This window comes from Rattus norvegicus, chromosome 13 (assembly GCF_021556685.1).
Source record: "Rattus norvegicus strain SHRSP/BbbUtx chromosome 13, alternate assembly SHRSP_T2T, whole genome shotgun sequence".
In the NCBI taxonomy this organism is placed as follows: Eukaryota; Metazoa; Chordata; class Mammalia; order Rodentia; family Muridae; genus Rattus; species Rattus norvegicus.
The window spans coordinates 48,171,924-48,192,114 of record NC_141546.1 but is presented as its reverse complement, the minus strand read 5'-3'; the positions used below and the strand labels follow the sequence as shown (position 1 = coordinate 48,192,114).

The 20,191-nt window shown below is 49.3% G+C and overlaps 1 protein-coding gene across 6 annotated transcripts in view; it reads right to left on the bottom strand.

The window, feature by feature from the left end:
* Window positions 1-5,128: 5,128 nt before the first annotated feature.
* The window catches only part of Chit1 (chitinase 1), a 47,609-nt gene continuing 32,546 nt past the window's right edge, over window positions 5,129-20,191 (bottom strand). For 4 of the 6 annotated variants that reach the window (NM_001270848.1, NM_001079689.2, NM_001270846.1 and 1 more), the window contains 11 exon segments: window positions 5,130-5,582; window positions 6,093-6,219; window positions 7,541-7,648; window positions 9,586-9,771; window positions 10,757-10,880; window positions 11,713-11,837; window positions 12,035-12,200; window positions 13,419-13,475; window positions 14,075-14,276; window positions 17,206-17,235; window positions 18,444-18,577. In NM_001270848.1, coding sequence (NP_001257777.1) covers window positions 5,338-5,582; window positions 6,093-6,219; window positions 7,541-7,648; window positions 9,586-9,771; window positions 10,757-10,880; window positions 11,713-11,837; window positions 12,035-12,200; window positions 13,419-13,475; window positions 14,075-14,276; window positions 17,206-17,235; window positions 18,444-18,468 — 1,395 coding nt within the window. In that variant the 5' untranslated portion in view covers window positions 18,469-18,577 and the 3' untranslated portion in view covers window positions 5,130-5,337. 6 annotated transcript variants of the gene reach the window in all.

Here is a 20,191-nt window from a genome sequence, read left to right as displayed (position 1 = left end):
TGTCCCACCCAGTATAGGAAAATGACCCAAGTCTGTGATGCCATGAGTGGGACTGGGATCTAAGCAAGGGATGAAGGAGGGAGGAGTAGAGATGGTTTACTGCACTGGGCCCTCAGTAGGTCCCTAGAAGACTCTGCGTCCCGATAGTCTGAGGGTGAGGACAGTGCATCAGGTGAGGAACTGCCCTAAGAGGGTTCTTAGCTGGCCATGGTCCCGTGGACATTGAATAGTCTGGGTCCACTCCAGTGACCTCTGGGAGAACAGTAGATTTACAGAACTCGATTAATCCCTCCTGGGGAGACCCTGGGAGGGACTAGAGAGGTAGCCAGTGCCCTCCCTGACTGTATCTTGTTCAGGGACACAGAAGCCCTGAGTTCTCAGGAAACTAGTGTTCTGGTGCTGCTTTTTGTCACCCGCAGGTCCCTTAGGCTGGAAAGGGATGATCATCAGACCGATAACGAGCGCCACTCCTCAGTCTACGAGAGACAGACGCAACGGCTCTGGAGCCATCAAAAACCATTAAACAAGCCATTAAAAAATTAAATTTAAAAAATTAAAAATAAAATTAAAAGAAGCATTGCTCCGAGACAGCCGTACTGGGGGCTGCTGCCAAGTCTTTTTCACACAGTCTTCAGAAGGAGAAGGGGCCACTTCCTAGCTGAGAAAGAGGCTATGAGAGCCTTAAAACTCACACGAGTTCATTATTGCCAGGGGCAGTGGCTGAGGCAGCAGGGGAAATCCCAGAACGCAGTGCAGTTCCACTTTTTGTCAGAAGAGGGCATCAGGACTCACTACAGGTGGTTGTGAGTCACCTTGTGGTTGCTGGGAATTGAACTCGGGACCTCTGGCAGAACAGCTGGTGCTCTTAACGACTGAGCCATTTCTCCAGCCCCTTGGAGTCCCACTTTATGTAGAAGTTTACATGTGCAAAAATGGAAAAGAAAACACCCATATAATCTTGCAGTATACCTAAACGCCTGTAAATAGATCATGACCAAGTTAGAATAATCCTAGGACTATAAGAAAATTTAACAATTTATCTTACCACTAGAGTTGAATAAAACAAACAAAAAAATGTTTAAATAAATATTTGACCAAAATCGTTCAGACACATGAAAACACTTAGCAAAGTAGAAACAGAAGGAAGCTTCCCTTCTCTGATAAACCCCATATTAATCTAAGCACGGTGGTGCACAATTATGATTTAAGCACTGGGGAAAGAGGTGTCAAGCAGAGAGTCACCAGTTCAAGGTCATCCCCAGCTAGAGTTTGAGGCCAGCCTGGGCTACTTGAGACTGTCTCAAAAGTAAAAATAGACTCAATGAATCCCACACCAAATCTCGTGTTTAATGCCGAGACAGTGAAAACATTCTCATTTAGATCAAGAACAAGACAGCAGGGCCTACTTTGATGCTAATATCCAGCTCCTCCTGGAGAGCTTGCTATGATCAGAAAGCAAGAAAATGGGCAAAGGCTTTAGAGTGCACGAAGGAAAACTCATTTGTCAGGAGGATGTGGTTGGCCACATGGAACACTAGGCAGGATCTGCTGCATAATGAGCAGAGTTAATGAGAGCAAACCGGGTGTGGTGGTGCATGCTGGGAGACTGAGGTGAAGAGGGCCAGGGTGTGGAATCCAGGGCAGTCAGAGACCCTGCCTCGAGACCAAACAAAACAAAACAGAAAATTACTGAGAGTTAGAAAAGTCGTGACACAATGTCAATACACAAAAGTCATCGAAAAGTTAGCTACACGCTCCTGCTGTAGCCAAAGAGAAAGGTGAAACTTACAGTAATAATAAAAAATTGAACCTGGGAGTAATGTGTGAGATACTTAAGACGAATATTATAAAGTGGCATTAAAGTATGTTGTGAAAAGGTAGCACAAGAAACATAAACAAAGAAACACATTGTTGCCAAGGAAATGCAATGTGATAAAGATGATGATTTACCAGAACAAGTCCACAGCTCAGTGCAAGTCTAACCAAAGCCTGACAAGACTGTTTAATGACTCCGATATCTACGTAGAAAAACAAGGCTTAGGAGAGCATAGGTGGTCCTAAAACTAAGGCTTCATGGACGAACTTCCTGTCTTCGGCATTAAAATCTACTGGCAAGTTTCACTGTTGATTGAGTTCTTGGGGCAGAGAATGATCTAGATTAAGAGAATGAAAAGATTCCTTTCACCTGGAGAAACGCTGAGATGTTCAGGAAGGGGACAGATAATAAAATAAAATAAAATAAGATTCTACCTCACAGCAAATGCTGATCTTAATTTCAGAAGGAGTAAACCTTAAAAAGAAAACAAACACACAATACTGTTAGAATATAGAAAAGTATCTGACTTTAAAAGGAGGTTTTCTTTCCTTTAATTTTTTCTTTTATTTTTACTTTGGTCTTTTGAGCCAGGGTCTTGCTATGATGCCCTGGCTGGTGTAAATTTCCGTGTAGACGTGTAGGTCTCCTGTCTCTGCCTCCCGAATGCTGAGATCATAGGCGGAAACCACCATATCTGTCTTAGAGAAAGATTTCTTAAGAAATTCAAAGGACAAATGACGGGGGCTGGAGAGATGACTCAGTGGTTAAGAGCACTGGTAGCTGCTCTTCCAGAGGGCCTGAGTTCAATTCTCAGGAACCACATGGTGGCTCATAAGCATCTATAATGAAATCTGGTGCCCTCTTCTGGCCTGCAGGTGTATGTGCAGCTAGAGCACTTACATACATTAAACAAATCTTAGGGGAAAAAAAGGACAAATGATGCTTAAGAGACAAGCTTGGGAGGGCAGTGTAGGACAGTGGGGATACTTCTGTACGGGACTCTCTGGGGTGCAGAAGTGGTTTCTTTACCTGACAATAAAAAGAAGCAACCAGGGAAGGGCTGGCCACCCATAATGACAAGATGAGCTGAGGACAAGATGAGCAAGTCTTCCTGGATTTTAGGAAGCTCCAATGTGACCCCCACTGAGGGATCTTTCCGACTGCATCGCACCGTGGTCACACCCACACTCGTTTTCAGTCTCCAGCCACGAAGCCTTCCTACTGTAGCCCTCACTATCACCTGAAAGGATCCCCATTTTTTCCTTGTCTGTTGAACACTTCACACTGCCCTCTCTGTACCCCCACCCAGCACTGCACACGTCCCCACTCTGCTATGTCTACCCAGTACATGGATTGAAATATTACAGATGCTTGCTTTGTGCTGAGATCCAACTGCAATGGAAGGCTACAGAGCTAGAGGGGCCCAGAGCCCACAGTGGCAGGGTCAGTGTGAGTACAAATGGCTTTAGGTGTGCTGAGTGCTTGGGGCTCAGAAAGATCCTTCCTGAAAACAAGCACCTGGGTAAGCAGGATGACGGTGGCTGCCTAGAAGTTGCACACTGGGATCTGGATGCCTAAGGTTAACTCTGACAACTGGATACCAGGGGTGTGAGATAACAGGAGGTGGGGGCTATCGAGGGGTCTCGACACAGTTGATGATTGGGACTTTATTCTCCAGGTTGGGAAAGCAGTTAGGAGTTTCTAAGCATGGGAGTGATTAGATTAGATCCTTCATTTATAAAGATTAAGCTGATTGGTTGTGGAGAGAATAGAGAAGGGACGGTAAGGGAGCAGAGGGACCAAGGAAAAGCCTTGTCTTAATGTGAGGTGACATGTAGTCTGGGCTGAGACAGGGACTGTGGGCATGGGGAGGAACAGACGTGTGTGAAGGCCAGGGAGAAGCCACAGAGTGCACTCTCCTATGGATAGAACTAGCACAGACGAAAGGTTTGGTATCTGGGGGGACTTTGGCTATCTGAATTCTCAGGAGAGCACTTTTACTAACAGTGGACTACTTGTTTCATGACTTAACCAGCAGATGGAGGCTGAAGAAAGAGGGACGAATACAGACTCCCAGAAAGACAGTGGATACCTGCTTCAGTCACCCAGAAAGCAGGAGTGCCCCATCCATCTCACAGAGAGGGAAACCCAGGCTGAAGCCATTAGTAAGTAGTGGGCCTATAGTTAACCCTGCTGTCAGGCACGCTCTGTAGGAAGCCGCCCATGGACCCTGCTCTAAACAGTTAGAGAGGCCAGTGGACAGGCAGGGGACGGGAGTGGGTAAGTGTTAGCTTTATCCATAAGAATATGCTCCGTGGCTTCTCCCTAATCTTCAGGCCCCTGTTCCTCCCCAGACCCACAGTCCCTGCCTCAGCATCCCTGCCACAGCCCAGGCCACATGTCACCTCTCACTCCCACACTCTTACAGTTACACTCGCCTCTCTCCGGCCTAAATCATTCCCAACCCCAAACCAGGCTTCCAGCAAGTGTATACCAAAATAGACCTTTAGGGAATGAAGAGTTTCTTTAAATGCAACAATTAAGGTGTCACTGGCCAGAAGCTGCAGGGATATGTATTACTTGCTTACTCCTCTTTCTTTGTTTGTTTTGAAACAGTGTATCACTACATAGCCCAGGCTAGCCTGGAGCTCAAGATTCTCCTGCCTCAGCCTCAGTGCTGGGGTTGTAGATCACTCTTTCATAGATGACCCTGGAGGCACATGCTTGTCTTGGCCCATTTTAAGCCTTCATTCTGGACTCAGAACTGGCTAGAATCAGTCTTTAACTGAATGCCTGTAAAATGCAGGCGACAATCGTTCTGTCATCCACCTACTGGGAGTGGAGGTTGAGCTGAGGCACGTAAAAGGCCTCATAGGGTTCATTTCAAAGTGAGCGCTTAGTTCAGGGTCTTCTTTAGGAGCATCCAAGTCCAGGCAGGCGCAGACTGGACTCAGTTCTTCACGGATTGGTGGCTTCACTGGTGGCTGCAGACGGCGCAAGCAGTAGAGTAGGAAAAGCTCTTCTCTGCTGCCACCACGTGTCCATTTGGGAAATGACAGTCTAGCAGAGGTTAAGCATCTTCCCCAAGTGGCAAGTGGATGTGTGGAGCCTGGCCAGTGCCTTGTATGCTGTCACCCATGTACTGGAGAATGCTTGTTGGCTGGTAGATTCAGTGAGGAGATTTTCATGGGGCCAGACGCATCGGAAATGTAATCCTGGCTCTGACCTTTGCCTACTGTGTGCCACCCTTTCCTCTTGGGTCCCTCCCACCCCCCACTGAATCAACAGTGACCTGAGAGAGCTTCTTTAAGCTCGGGGGTGAAAAATAAGTTTATTTTTTCAGGTAAAGCGGGAGCCTAGAAGAGACAAAAAGGAAGCCAAAAAGCTGAGCAGAGGCCGAGTCAGGGAAAGAACAGAGAGGCCTCCTGCAGCCCCCCAGGGAAAGCAGAAGCAAGCTACTGGCAGGGGGCGGGGCGTCCCAAGCCTGGCCTCAGACTGGAGTCTGATGGGACTCCAGGGACTCAACCCCAGGTACAGCATTTGCAAGAGTCGATAAACACCAGGCCTGGGGGGCAGCTGTGCTGGAACAGTCGCCCCCCTCCACAGCTGTAGAAACTGGACTTTTCTGTAGGGTTGGGGTAGAGCCCATCAGCTTTGCCTTGGCAGAAGTCATCTAGCCCTGGGCTGGGGCCCTGCTCGGGCTCAGAAGGCTGGTGTGGCCCAGGTACTTCCTGTTCTGGGCTTCTTGGAGGCCCGGATGAAAGGCCTAGAAAGACAAGGATGATCCAACCAATGTTGGTCTAACAGATTCCAAACCACAGGCCAAGCATTCAGCAGCAGCCACCGAAGGCAGCAGTCCAGTACCCCTCATCCCGCATCCAGACGGAGTCACACCTACATCGGGGCACTCGGAAGACAATCTATGTGCACAGTAGAAGGCGGCCGATGACCACGTACCAGTGTGACACCTAGCCGTATACCAATGAGGGGCACCTGGGTTGCATGCCACGGGGTGAGGGTAGGCTTTCTTTTTGATGAGAGTCAACAGCCGTTTGGCTGAGGCCTTTGGAAGTATCCCTGTTACCACACCCTGTCAGCTATTGCCAGTGAGAAACAGGAAAGGGAGGGCGAAGCCTGTAGTTTCAACAGTTCCCTTAGCTCCTTGTGCACATGAACTTTGAGAAATCACAATACTGGGGGGAGGGCAGTGTTTCCTCAGAAAGGCTTATGAGGCGGGAGGGTGTGCACCCCTCTCTGAGTTCAGCCGGTTACTCACTCAGCTCCTGGTGTAGTGTCCGGATGAGAGGGTACTGGCCCTCGTTGCAGAAGGAACCTTTGAAGTCATCCCCATCCAGAATCCAGACCATGGCCCCTCCCAGTCCCTTCTGTTTCACATAGGCAGCCTGGGGGTGTGAGCAGATGTGGGGGATTAAAAGATGTCTCCTGGTTGCTAGAGGCTCAGCTGCCACAGGCAAGCAGGCCTCAGTTTTCCCAAAGTTCCGAAGCAAGCTTGGCCTTCATGTCTTCATGTCCTTGTCACCCCGAGGGCCCCTGTGGGAATACGCTGAGCTATGCGTTGCCTCAGAGAGCTCCATGATATTTGTGGAGGGGGCCAGGAGCTGACCTCACTCTTCTTCATGGGTCCTACCCCTGTACTCACGGTCCATCCCTTCTCCATCCTGACTGCCCACAGTCTCCTCCCTGGATACCTGCCTACCTTCTGGGCTTCCGGACTTGCCCCAAGTACACTTCCTCTCTGAACAGCATCTACTCTTTTCTAGATTCCCACAGAACACATCATCTGCATTTCTGAGAGACCCTGCCTGCTGCTGTCTGCCCCAAGAGGCCTGTTCACGAACATGTGTAGCTCTGTTCCCTTCAGGAACTGAGGATCTCCTCAGGAAGAGGGGCCAGGAAACACTTTAATGAGCCCATATTAGGATGAAAGGGTCCTATAAGCAAATCAATGACACACATGTTCCAATTGTGGCCAACGGACTGGATAAAATCCCATGTCCCACCATGCGTATTTCTGCTTTCCATGTGCCTGTAGAGTTAGTATTTCGGTAAAATACAAATCTTGTCAAGAGGATCTCTCTCTCTCTCTCTCTCTCTCTCTCTCTCTCTCTCTCTCTCTCTCCTCTCTCTCCTCTCTCCTCTCTCTCCCTCCCTCTCTTTCTCTCTCTCTTTCCCTTTCTTCCCCCTCTCTTTCCCTTCCTTCCCTCTCCCCTTCCCCTCCTCTCCTCTCCCCCTCCCCCTCCCCCTCCCTCCCCTTCCCTCCACTTCCCTCCCTTCCACTTCCTCTCCCCTCCCCTTCCTCCCCTTTCCCTTCCCTTCCTTTCCCCCTCCTCTTCCCTCTCCCCATTTTCCTCCCCCTCTCCCTCCCTTCCCTTCCCGTGTGTGTGTGTGTGTGTGTGTGTGTGTGTGTGTGTGTGTGTGTTTCTCTCTCTCTCTCTCTCTCTCTCTCTCTCTCTCTCTCTGTACTGGGGATTAAACCTTGGGCCTTGCATATGCCAGGCAAGTCGTCTGCCACTGAGCTACATCCCCAGCCTCCATTGTGTCTTTATGATAGGTGATAAGTGCTCAGGATGCTGTCACACAAAGAGGGTGCAATGCTGAGGTATTTACAAGAACACTCATCCTTGAAGAGAACTTAAGTGCTGATGTTATTGATAGGCCTCAGATCTGCTGGGGCCACCACCTCCCCATTGGGCTGGGCCTCACCTTGGCTCTGAAGCTTTCCCTGTCATCAAATCCCACCCATTGGTTGCCCTGGGAGACATAGGGCACCTTCTGGTCCTCGATTCTCTGTTTTCCCTTCCAGGAGCAGACCTGTAGGAACAGAGCTATGTTAGGAAAGAATAACAACAGCAGGCAGTGACAAATCAGCCTGCCTCCAGCTTGGGCTTAGAAACCGTCTTATAGAGCTTCCAGGGACTAAGCCACTACCCAAAGACTATACATGGACTGACCCTGGGCTCCAACATCATAGGTAACAATGAATAGCCTAGTAAGATCACCAGTGGAAGGGGAAGCCTTGGTCCTGCCAAGACTGAACCTCCAGTGAACATGATTGTTGGTGGGAGGGCGGTAATGGGGGAGAGGATGGGGAGGGGAAGCCCATCTAGAAGGGGAGGAGGAGGGGCTAGGGGGATGTTGGCACGGAAACCGGGAAAGGGAATAACAATTGAAATGTAAATAAGAAATACTCAAGTTAATAAAGATTAAAAAAAAAGAAGAAAAAAGAAACCGTCTTAGAGTAAACACAAACTAGGCTCATTCCTGTTTGTGATTAAATCTGTTTTTTAAGGACTGTGCTGTGCCTCACCTGTAACCCTTACCTTCAAGTGGTGCTGTACTGCCTGTTCTGGAAAATGACAACCATTCTGCTGTTTCAAAATGTTGATATGACTTTGTTGTTGTGACCACTTTGTTATGACCACCTTGTTATGGCCACCTTGCTGTGCCCACCGTGCTGTGCCCACCTTGCTGTGACCCCCTTGCTGTGCCCACCGTGCTGTGCCCACCGTGCTGTGCCCACCTTGCTGTGACCCCCTTGCTGTGCCCACCGTGCTGTGCCCACCGTGCTGTGCCCACCGTGCAGCCACGGCTTTGTCTCAGGAAGTCATCACGACCACCTTGTTATGCTTATGTTCTGCTTCTGTGATCACACCTGTTTGCCTGCCACCCCCTGTGGAAACTCCCTACACCTAAACTATAAAACCCTTATCTTCCCAAGTCCAGTGCTGACTTCTTGAACCCTTCCTTAGAGGGAGGCAGCCTGTACACACACTCACACACACACATACACACATACACTCACACACATACATACACACATATACACATACACACAGACACACACACATATACACATACACACACATACACACACATATACACATACACACATACACACACATACATATACACATACACACATACACACATACACACACATACACACATACATATACACACATACACTCACACATAGACACACACACAGATGCACACACAGACACATACATACACACAAATACACACATAGACACACACACATACATATACACACAGACACATACACATATACACACATACACTCACACACACATATACACACACAGAGACACATACACACATACACACACACAGAGACACATACACACATACACACACACACAGAGCCACATACACACATACACACACACATACACTCACACACACAGACATACACACACACAGACATACACACACAAACATATATACACACAGATACACACATAGACACACACACAGATATGCACACACAGAGACACACACACAGAGACACACACATACACACATACACACACATGTACACACACACATATACACAGATACACACAGACACACACACACATACACACAGACACACACATGCTTTAATTAATTTGGCTATGACGGTTTGGGTCTGTGGTCTTTCTGGAATCTCTGGGATTAACAGTATCTGTCTCCTCATGCCAAGAGGAGACAGGAGATTAGAAAATTCCCATCTAAGGAAGCCTAGAGAACATAGTAGGTTCTGTGGAAACACCTAGAACTGTGGATTTACACTTTAGGCTTCTTAGCTTAAGGATATATACAAGGGGTCCAGGATGGGATAGAGTTCCCTTGGCCGGAATTCTCCACGCTCACCACCTTTTCTCAGAAACTACAGGAGAAGCCCTCTTAACTCGCAGGAGTCCTTGGACTTCTACCATATTCAGGATAGCTAAAAGTCGTCTTACCTCAAAGTAAACCAGTATCCCCTTTTCCTTAGTATAGGGGCCTGGGGCCCCAGGTCCTGTGGCTGGAGCCCCAACTCCACTGTCTGATGAGGAGGCCAAGGTGAAGGAGCGTCCGTAGGCGGGCATGCCAAGCATCAGTTTGCTGGCAGGGGTCCCCTTCTGCAGCCAGAGCGTCACAGCAGCATCCTGTTAGAGAAGGGGGCCTGATTATCTGTCTTTACCTGGGTTCTGGTTGCCTGAGAATGGGGTTCTAGAGGGAGCAAGAGGGCAGGATCTCCTCTGCTGGGTCCCAGGCTCTTCTTAAGCTGGTTCTTAAGCACCCCATTTATACCCTTCTTTCAGCTCCTACGCCCTGTGAGAGAAGCTGCAAGGCCCAATAACCAGACTTGGGGCTTTGGAACCAGTCAACCATGCACCCAACAAATAGTCACCGACCGTCCCCTGTGTACCAGGCTCTTCCCTAGGGGCTTGGAATACATCACTGAAGAAAGAAATTCCTGCCCCACCTGGCAATGCATCTAGAATGAAACTAATACAGTTAGCCTTTTGAATTCAAGGGTGTACCGTGTTCGTGAGCCTAGCAGATGTGACACAGGAAGCTGGGAGCGTGTTCTCTGTTAACTAGTATGGCGATAGGTTTCACCTGGGAACAAGATCAAGGGACTTGGGTCTGCATCCCCAGTGTCTAAGCACAGTCACGTGTTAGAGCCCTGAGAAGTTATCCAGACTTCTCAGGGAGGAAGAGTTGGGTGGATCCCGGCTGCAGTTTAAGACCAGTTTGCCCTTCCTGGGCCTGGGTAGTTCCTCCCCTTTCAGTGTTATCAACCTTGGGCAAGGGGTGGATGTGAAACACGAGGGAGGGAGCCATATGGGCTACAGAGTCAAGTTCCAAGGAGGCTTCCCCATCGGTCCCTTGTGTGTCTGATGTCATTAAAATGACTTGTTCTGTTGTCAGCTAAGATCCTGCAGAGAAGTGATGCTTTCCCCTCAGAACTGGCACGGGGCAGAATAAAGCAAGCAGACAAAGACAACAGGAAAACCCTGGAACTTGGTGGCTTACTTAGTTTTCCTGGTTTTGTTTTCCATTAGGGAACTGAGGTTCAGATGAGGCCACCGCACAGGTTCTGCTGGACAGGGGACCCCCACCTCACCCCACCCACCGACCACTTACCACATTTTTTTCAGCATCTTTCCCAGTCTCTCCTTGCCTTTTGTAGAGGGGGCTGTTGTGCCCTGTGGTCTTGTCCCAGGAGCTGTGGAAGTCGTAGGCCATAAGGTTGATGAAATCCAAACTCCTGCAGGAGAGGTGGGGAGGGGTGGGGAGATAAGGACATTCTCCATCCCTCACCCTTAGACCAGTCCCGTTCCCACTGGGGTGTTGGGCACTGTCTTTGCTGTCCTCCCCCTTCCCCACTTCAGCACCCTTAGGTGTTTTCTGTTCTGTGCAAGAATGCTGGTTCTATTTTGCTGTTTTGGAAGCAATCTAGCTCAGTGCTTCCCAAGTTTTAACATTACGTAAGTCCCCTGAGAACCTCACTAAATGTAGGCTCTTACTCAGCAGGCTGCAATTATAAGCTTCCTCCCCCCAAACACACACACACACACACACACACACACACACACACACACACACACTCACAGCATCTCTCTATGTAGCTGACCTGGAAATCAGTGACGAGCAGGCTGGTTTCAAACTCATAGAGACTTGCTTGCCCCTACCTCCTGAGTGCTGGGAATCAAGGCCTGCACCACTATTCCATCTCTCAAGTGTCATAGGGGCCGCAGCTCCACATACCACACTGAGAGCTAACATGTGAGTGACCTCCCATATTCTTGGAGATGCTCTCCCTTCCCTCTTCCTGCCCCCAAGAGTGTTCTTTCTCTAACATTGTGAGTACCCAAGGAAGGGAAGAACAAAGACCACCCCAACCATCCACACACACCCACAAAAAGGATCTGAAATAACGCAGTAGCCAATGCAGAAAGCAGGGACTTCTCAGACACGGGGTAGCATCTGAAAGCCATGCCTTGCAGGTGGAGGTCTGCTTCATCTCTGTAAAGCTCAACCAGCCTGGGCTGCTCCAGCCTTGGAGAATGTGGGGGTTAAGTAGACTGCCTGAGACTCACTGAACAATCTTGTCCACCTCATAACCAGCATCCACATGGCCTCGACCAGTTGGTACAGCTGCAGTCAGAAGGAGGCGACTTTTCCCTGAGGCCCGGGCTTCCTCCTGGAAGGCTTTGGCCAAATCCTGTGGGAAGAATGCAGAATGAAGGCAGAGGCAGGGGCTAGCAGGACCCTCTATCCTATTACCCACTCCCCCATAGGTGTTCACACTCTGCAGTCTGAAGCTGCTGGTCCTGGGACCAGAGCAGCCCTCAACCACAGTAGGACCACCACCCTGAGTCACCTGGCAGACTGACTGACCCTAGACCCTCCCAGCCATACCTGTATCAGCGCTGTGAATCTCTCTTTGTCTATTGCTGGGCTCCCTCGGCTTCCTGGGTATTCCCAGTCAAGGTCAAGGCCGTCAAAACCATGAGTGCGCAGGAACGAGAAAGCTGAGTTGACAAAGGTCTGCCGGGTGCTGGCTGTGGCCACCATGTCTGTGAACCTGTGAGATGATGGAAGGGGTGTGGCCTGACTGGGGCTAGATTAAAGACCACTGTCTTGCTCAAGGGCAAATAGAAAAGTTCTCAGGATCCAAATCATGAGCTTAGATCAGAAAGGGTTCTAGGATGGCTGTCTGGGGGCTGCTGGGGATATTTGCTGACAGGTTAGGGGCCTGGTTAAGAAAAGGAACAATAGAAGTGCTTTCTAACCCTAACATCAATGTCACCAGGACTGCTCTAATCCCCTGGCAGTCCCTGGACAGTCTCACTGTCGATCAGAATTATCACCACCCCCTCCTCCTCACATGGATTGTCCCAATGTAATTAGAGGGGCACGCAATGAGATTGGCAAGGAGCTGGGAACCTGGGGACCCCCCCTTTTGAGCTCCCTGGCAGGTTAAGTGGAGTGCTATGTGCTAACCTTCATGCTGTACAGAGCTCTTCTCGAATCTCCATGTTAGATGGGGGAACCTCTACCCCATCTCCCTCCCCCAGTGGACCCCCCAAAGAATCCTTAGAGTTCCTAAGAATCTCAAGTTTTTACAGATTGATTCTATTTTGATTTACTTTTATTAACTTCTAACTTAAATTAATGGTGTCAACTCTTAGGTCCATGTCTCTGGGGATGCCAGGCTAAAAACCCTAACAATGTTAATTAAAATATATATATATAAGTGTTATTTTGGGAAGTTGTCATAACATTAATCAGATTCTCAAAATGTCTTATGGTCCAAAAATATTTTCTTAAATGTTTAAAGCTTTGGGAACCATATAGTGTAAATTTTTCTAGATATTTCTAGCTTCATTATCTCCATAAATAAAAACAATTATAGAGATGGACAATTAATTTGGCAGCCAAGCTAACTCTCACTGACAAGATATCCCATTCAGAACTCAGAAAGCACACTGCAAGCTGTCTGGGATCCCTGGTCCCTCTCCGCCCACTTCCTGGAGGAGGAGACTGAGGCTGGAGAGGTCAGAACTCTGCTGTTTTAGGTTCTAGGCTTCTGGTGAGACTATCTCTATGGCAACCGGGAGCCATGCTTCCTGCCATCTCATCCTGTTGCGGGTCTAGAACCAGAGGGGAAAGCGCCATGGTCTGGAACCTCACCCCTTGTCAAGCTTTGGCCTGACCTATTTCCCTGAGGACCTCTCTGTCTGCCAGTGTGCCACATTCCCACCCACAGGTTCTGCCGCCCACGTGCCCGCATCCAACTCACTTCTGGGTACCAAAGCTCCAGCCCCCGACGGCTAACAGGGTCTTGAGCTTGGGGTTCCTGAAAAGACAAGAGAGGCCCAAGTCTCAATCTCACCAGCTCCGAGGACTGACAAGAACAATAGGTGGAAGGGAGGGGAGGGGCAGTAGAAATCGGCCTGAGCCTGCATCAGCCCCTGGATACACAGCCAGTACTGAGTGCGCAGGCAGCGGGAGATCCGGAGAGGAAAGCCTCTGTGGGTGACGTCAAGGACCCTATGTCGAACTGGGGCAGCCTCACACAGGTGCACACACACAAGGAACCGACGATTTAGTAACCAGGATCCTCAAAGGGGCTTCGTAAAATAGCTGGAGATGGATAACATTTAGAACATGCCCAAGAGGAAGAAGAAAATTCCACGGAGTGGGAAACAGTTTTGCAATCCGGATCTTATTTGGATTTAAACCAGAAGGGGCCTTCTCAATTCTCCCACTGACTCGCATCTCTTCTAGATAAGCACAGACTACCAGAGAGAGAGAGAGATGAGATGACCTGCCCAGTGCCACACAGCAGGTCATTGACATGGGGGTGGGGGGAATATGGTAATGCAGGAATGGAGATTTTCTGGTCGGGGCTGAGGTAGGGGTAGGGTACCCTACCCCTCTCCCACTCCGGCTTACCTCTTCTTTAGGCTGTTCAGCTCTTGGTAGAAAAGCTCGTCATTGGGCTCTACAGTGCTGACCTGGTGGTTGTTCAGTCCAGCAAAGGCATAGATGACATGGGTACACAGGTTGGGATCCACATCCCTAGGTAGGAATCGAGCTGCCCCGGACCGGTACTGGGCCCAGTTGGTGAAGTAGCAGAACAGTTTTGCAGCAGAGCCTGACCAGTAAGGGAGGAGGGGAAAAAGTCCATCAGATGAGCCCCTGGGAATTGGTGGCCTCTGCCCCAGGTACACAGTACCCCTGAGTGTTTTATGTGCCTAGGTTGAGGGCTGACAGCTAGAAGGAAATTGGACTTGCTTTTTGTTAGGCAAACACCTCCTGGTAAGGAGAGCATTTGCATAGGTGAGTTATGGGGGCCACAGGCTGCCCACGAGTGCCAGAGCCCTCATTACCAAGTTCATTTCATCGAGTGCAACCCAAGGTTCCTGATCTTGGGACCCTTCTCTGTCAGCATGACCCCTGAGAGAGCAGAGCAGATGTGAGACTCCTGGTCTCCTGATCCCTTAACACCCTAAGCCCACAGTCCACATCCACAAGCTACAGGCCCTGGCCTGAAACCTGCCGTGGCAGCCCCATCACAAGACAAGGCCCAAAGGGAGTTACAAGTTCTTTCACCAAAGGAAGAGAGGTGGAACCTTCAAAACACAGCTGGGAATACTTCACAATGTCAATTAAAATGCAAATACGTGAAGCAGGGAGAGAGGCATTCCAGTTACAGGCCTGGGCTCATGTTTCTTTAATCTTCCATTAAAGTCGTTTGCATGTAATTGTTATGCCTTGTAGAGGGCCTGCATTTATCAGTGCCACAGCTAAGGTTCTAGTAAAGAGCCGGTTTTATTGGGGGGGGGGGAAAGGTAGCTTGTGTCCGGTGTACTTCTAACTCATGAAAGGCTGTGAGGGAGAGGCCCAGGGAGGCCAACGGTGATTGATGGTCCCTCAGAGGGAATCCCTGAGGCAGGACCAGGGCATCAGGGAGCAGGAATTATTGTCTTCATTCCTGCATCACTCAGAACCAACTCTAGGTGCATCTCTCGTTCAGTGCTTGTCCATCTGACTCTCTGGGGTCACTTCCTGTGTAACTCCGCAATGCACTAAGCAACATGTTATGCCAGGGGCTTGATGAATGATGAGAAGGTGTCTAGGCTCTGGGACTTCCTTTTGTTCCAACAGGATTTCCTTACTACCTCCCAACTGTCTCTCTCTGTGTCCAGTGTCAATGAGAAGGTGGAGGAGGGGACGGGGTGTAGGGCGACTGTAAGTGGAGACTGTTCATGAAGCCCTGACCCCGAGCACATGGTCAGCTCTAAGAGAGAAGAGCCTCCAGGTAGTCAATGGCTCTGACAGAAGTAATCCAGGCACAGAGCTTCTAAGAAGGGATGCATGTTCAAGGATCAGTGAACTCCTCATGGTAAAAGGAAGAAAGAGGAGATCAGGCCCAGGGCCACACAGGAGGGAATCAGGAGGCTCTCATAGCTCCACACTTCAATAATGCACAAATGCTGCAAATACATTTTATACAGCAGAGGCGACACAGTGGACAGGTGAGGGCAGGTCCTGGAGTGCACGCACCTACCACTCAGGTAACCCTGCTTCCTCCTCTTGAACTGGGGACCTTTGCCCACACAATGTGTCTCATAGGATAACCCTGTGGCATTAGCCTTATGAGTGCTGACACAGGGCGAGGTCTCTTCAAGGTGCTCACAGACACTAATCCCAGGTCCACACAAAGTCCTCTTCCTGTGCTACATTGCTGGAGCCCAGAAGTGGCTGGGACTTTGGTCAGCATTTGGAGAAGTTCCAGCCTCACTACCTCCCCATCCATGGTACCCCACACTCCTGCTTGACTCCTCATGTGAGACCCAGAGCGCAGATGGGTACCCAGTGCTAAGCCTAGCATGTCAAGCATCTTCAGAGTAAGAGCCCAAGGGGCCAGCATCTCTGGAGCACTGATGCCTGGCAGGTAGGTGGGATGGGAAAGGGACCTGCCAATGCCTGGGAGATCTCTTAGATCTTTTTTATTTGACATGGGGGTCCCCTCTGACTCTCTCCAGCTCTGCACCAGAAGCAAATGCAAGCACAAATATCCTCACTGGGCTACAGGGCTGGACCGCAGGTCTGCTCTTGGGTTCCCTTACCTCTGAGCTCAGAGTTTGTGGGAGAAAAAGTTCAAGGAGAGAACTATAGGAACTGTGATCCACCCTAGAAAGTGTGCAGACTCTGTGAGACACAGATGTGGGAGCAAGGGACCTTGAGGAAGACTTGAGAGAAGAGGACATAGCTGCTGCTATGAGCTGGAGGGAGCTCTGCCAGGGGGAAGGAGGCGAAACTCTTCTGGGAAAAAGGAATGGTAGGGTTTTAGAGAAACAAAGAGAATCCTCAAGGAGGCTGAGTTTTGAAGGATAGTCCTCCTAGTTTGTCAAGAGTTCTTTGTGTGTGTGTGTGTGTGTGTGTGTGTGTGTGTGTGTGTGTGTAGTGGAGGGATAACAAAAACAGCATGCACATGTGTGTGTGTAGTGACTGAAATGGAGGAATATAATATAAACTGTGTATGTTCATGTGTGCACATGTGTGTATGGATGCTGGAATGTGTGTGTGTAGATGCTGGAATGAAAGAATATAAAATAAACTGTATGTGTGTGTGTGTGTGTGTGTAGTGGCTGGAATGGAGTAGTATAACAAACAGTGTGTGAGCGTGTATATGTATGTGTGCATGTGTGTGTATGCATGTGTATGTGCACATATATGTGTAGTGACTGGAATGGAGGAGTATAACAGAAACAGTGTATGTGCATGTGTATGTGTGTGTGTGTATGTGCATACATGTGTGTAGTGGTTACAATGGAGGAGTATAACAGAAACTGTGTGTGCATATGTGTGTGTGTGCATGTGTATGTGTACATGTGTGTGTAGTGGCTACAATGGAGGGGTATAACAGAAACACAGATGGGCTGAGAGCGAGAGAGAGAGAGAGAGCGAGAGAGAGAGAGCGAGAGAGAGAGAGAGAGAGAGCGAGAGAGAGAGAGAGAGAGAGAGAGAGAGAGAGAGAGAGAGAGAGCGAGCACTGGCCTCCAACAGGTGCCACTTACCCCACTGGATCATCAGCAGAGTCGTCACACCTGAAGTAATCCAAGAAAAGAAGACAGATATCACAAGGTCATTCTCAGGGCCACAGGCCAGGCCTCACGTGTTGGTAGAGGCAAGGCAGCAGCAGGTGGCCAAGTAAAGATGATGTCACACAAGTCACACTTTCTCCTTCCAGAGAAGACCCAGAGGAAACTGCTCAGCCAGGGCCCGCTTCTGTTCAGACTTTATCCTGGAAACTGGGAGTTTTCCCAATTCTGGGGCTGCTCTAGAGTCTCAGTGGAGGGCAGCATGGATCTAGGAAGGTGATGGGAAACCAGCAGACCTGGTATGCAGAGAAAAAGCGCCTCTGTGGAAGAGATGGAGAACCCACCCCAGGGCTATGAAGAGCCCCCCTAGAAGGGCTGAGCAGGAGACCCCATCTTCTGACCCCCTGGTCCCAAAGGTTCACATTCCTACCACTTGTCACCAGAGGCTAACGCTGTTCCCAGCAGCCTTGGAGACCCAGGGCTGGCAGACTCCTTCAAAAAAGTTGTTTACACCGTTCTGGTGACCTAATTAAAAAAAATCTGCATGGAATCGTCAAGAAAAGGCTAGGGAGATGACTTGGTGGTTATGGGCACTTTCTGCTCTTGCAGAGAAGCTGGGTTCAGCCCCAGCACCCGTATCAGGTGTCTCTGAAACACCTGTAACTCCAGTCAAAGTGACCTGATGTCCTCTTCTGGCTACTATGGGCACCTGGATGCATGCGGTATACATAAACTCACCCAGGCGCGGGCGCGCGCGCGCACGCACGCGCACACACACACACACACACAAATACACGCACGCGCGCACACACACACACACGATATATATATATTAGACATATATAAAATACTATTTTCGTAAGAACATCTAGAGTTCTTCGCCCTCAGGCTGCCTTCCTGGAGGACTAGCAATATAAAGTTAGGGAAGGTGATGGTTGGCTGGTGCTTCTCGGACTAAATACTCAGGAGGGAAACAAACAACACAGCAACAACAGCAAACGCCCAGCGAAGGGGCCCACTGACTGCATTTCCAGAACAGGGTCTATGCCTTCCGGAACACACACCCTTGAGCTGAAAACAACAGTCAAGCCAGGAGTCAGGGCCAGGTAGAACGAAGCAAAGTTCTCCTTTCGCTTCCTTATCTGAGGGAGCCACAGGCTCCTGCACTCTCGGCTCTTGAGGCCCAGCCCACTTTCCCTGTCCAAGGTACGCACCTGCCAAGGCCAGGGACTGCACCATGACGCTGCCTCCAGCAGATAGAGCTCTGTGAGGAGCGGCTCCACAGGTCCTGCTCTGCTCTCCTCAGGCTGGCCTGCTGCCACACAGCCAGAAATGTTGAAATGGATACCTGAGGGAGGAGAAAGAGAGAGAGAGAGAGGGAGGAGAGCTGCGGGTAGCGAAATCCAGTGCTCTGGGTTGAACAAGCCGGACACCGTGGTCTTTAGCAATTCTTGCTTTTCTGCAATGATTTAAGGGTGAAACTTGGGCTTTTGCTATTGCCGAACCAGGAGGCAGAGAGAAGAAAGTGGGAAGGGCCCACGGTCTTCCTGCCACAGACCAGCCTGACTCTACTCTTTGTGTGGGTTGGTGGGACCATGTGCGGCCCCAAGCTGCATGGGGCCCACCCGCTTGGGGCCCAGGAGAAGACAAGCGACTCAGGGCAGGGCAGTTGTGGGCTAGATCAGCTCTCCCGCTCCTTTACAGCCTTCTTTTGAACTTAGCTCCTCCCTCTGTAAGATCATCAGCTCACAAAGATAAGCTATTTTCTTTCAACATCATTTTTGGCTCTCTATGGGGTACTAACTGTTAAACTCACGAGAGAGAAAAAAAATCACACCGATTTTTCCATGTTCTGTGACCCAGGTATATGGTGGCTTCAATAGGGCCTTATCATCAACTTGCATGGGCCTTTTACTTGATTGTCTGTGGTGTCTTGTGGGGAATTGTCACCCTGTTAAAGGGTGACACACACACACACACACACACACACACACACACACACACACACACACACGGAAGCTTCTACAGTAATGTTTCCATGTGACTTTAAAACAAAATGTCTTTAGTGTTTGTTTTCCTTCCCTGTGTTCCCTACTTTACCCTGTTCTCCCCTCCCCTCCCCCAATTTAACCCTTCCTGGTCTACTCTCCCCTTTCTTTTTTTTTTTTTAAGATCTTTTTTTATTTATTTTACGTATGTGAGTACACTGTAGAGTGAGTACACTGTCGCTGTCTTCAGACACACCAGAAGAAGGTTTCGGATCCCATTACAGATGGTTGTGAGCCACCATGTGGTTGCTGGGAATTGAACTCAGGACCTCTGGAAGGGCAGTCAGTGCTCTTAACCACTGAGCCATCTCTCCAGCCCCCCAAGAGTTTTATACTTTCATTTTTCTTAACATCTGAGTAATATCCCGTTGTGTGAATGTACCACATTTTCACGATTCACTCATCAGTGATGGACACCAAAGTCCTTTCTGTTTCTTGGTGACCATGGTACAGCATCAGTGAGCCCAGAGGAGCAGGTATGTTGTAGGCGGATATGAGAGTCCATTGCGTGTGTGCCCAAGAGTGGGCTAGCTGGATCCTGCGGTAAATCTATTTATAGATTTCTGAGGAAGCTCCTCACTGTTTTCCAGAGTAGCTGCACCAGTTTTCACACGCACCAGCAGTGAATAACTTCCCTTTTCTCCCCAGCCGCGCCAGCATATGCCATCCAGTTTTGTTTTTTCTTCTTTGACTGGCGTAAAAAGAAATCTCAAACTAGTTTTAATTTGCATATCTCTGATGGCTAAGGGTGTTGAGAATTTAAAAAAATATATATTTCTGAGCCATTTGTGTTTCGGCTTCTGAGAACTCTCTATTTAGTCTTATGCACCATTTTAAATTGGGTTGTTTTCTTGATGTTTGATCTTTTGAATTTTTTGTATAGTCTAGACACTAATCCTCAGAGGTATAGCTGG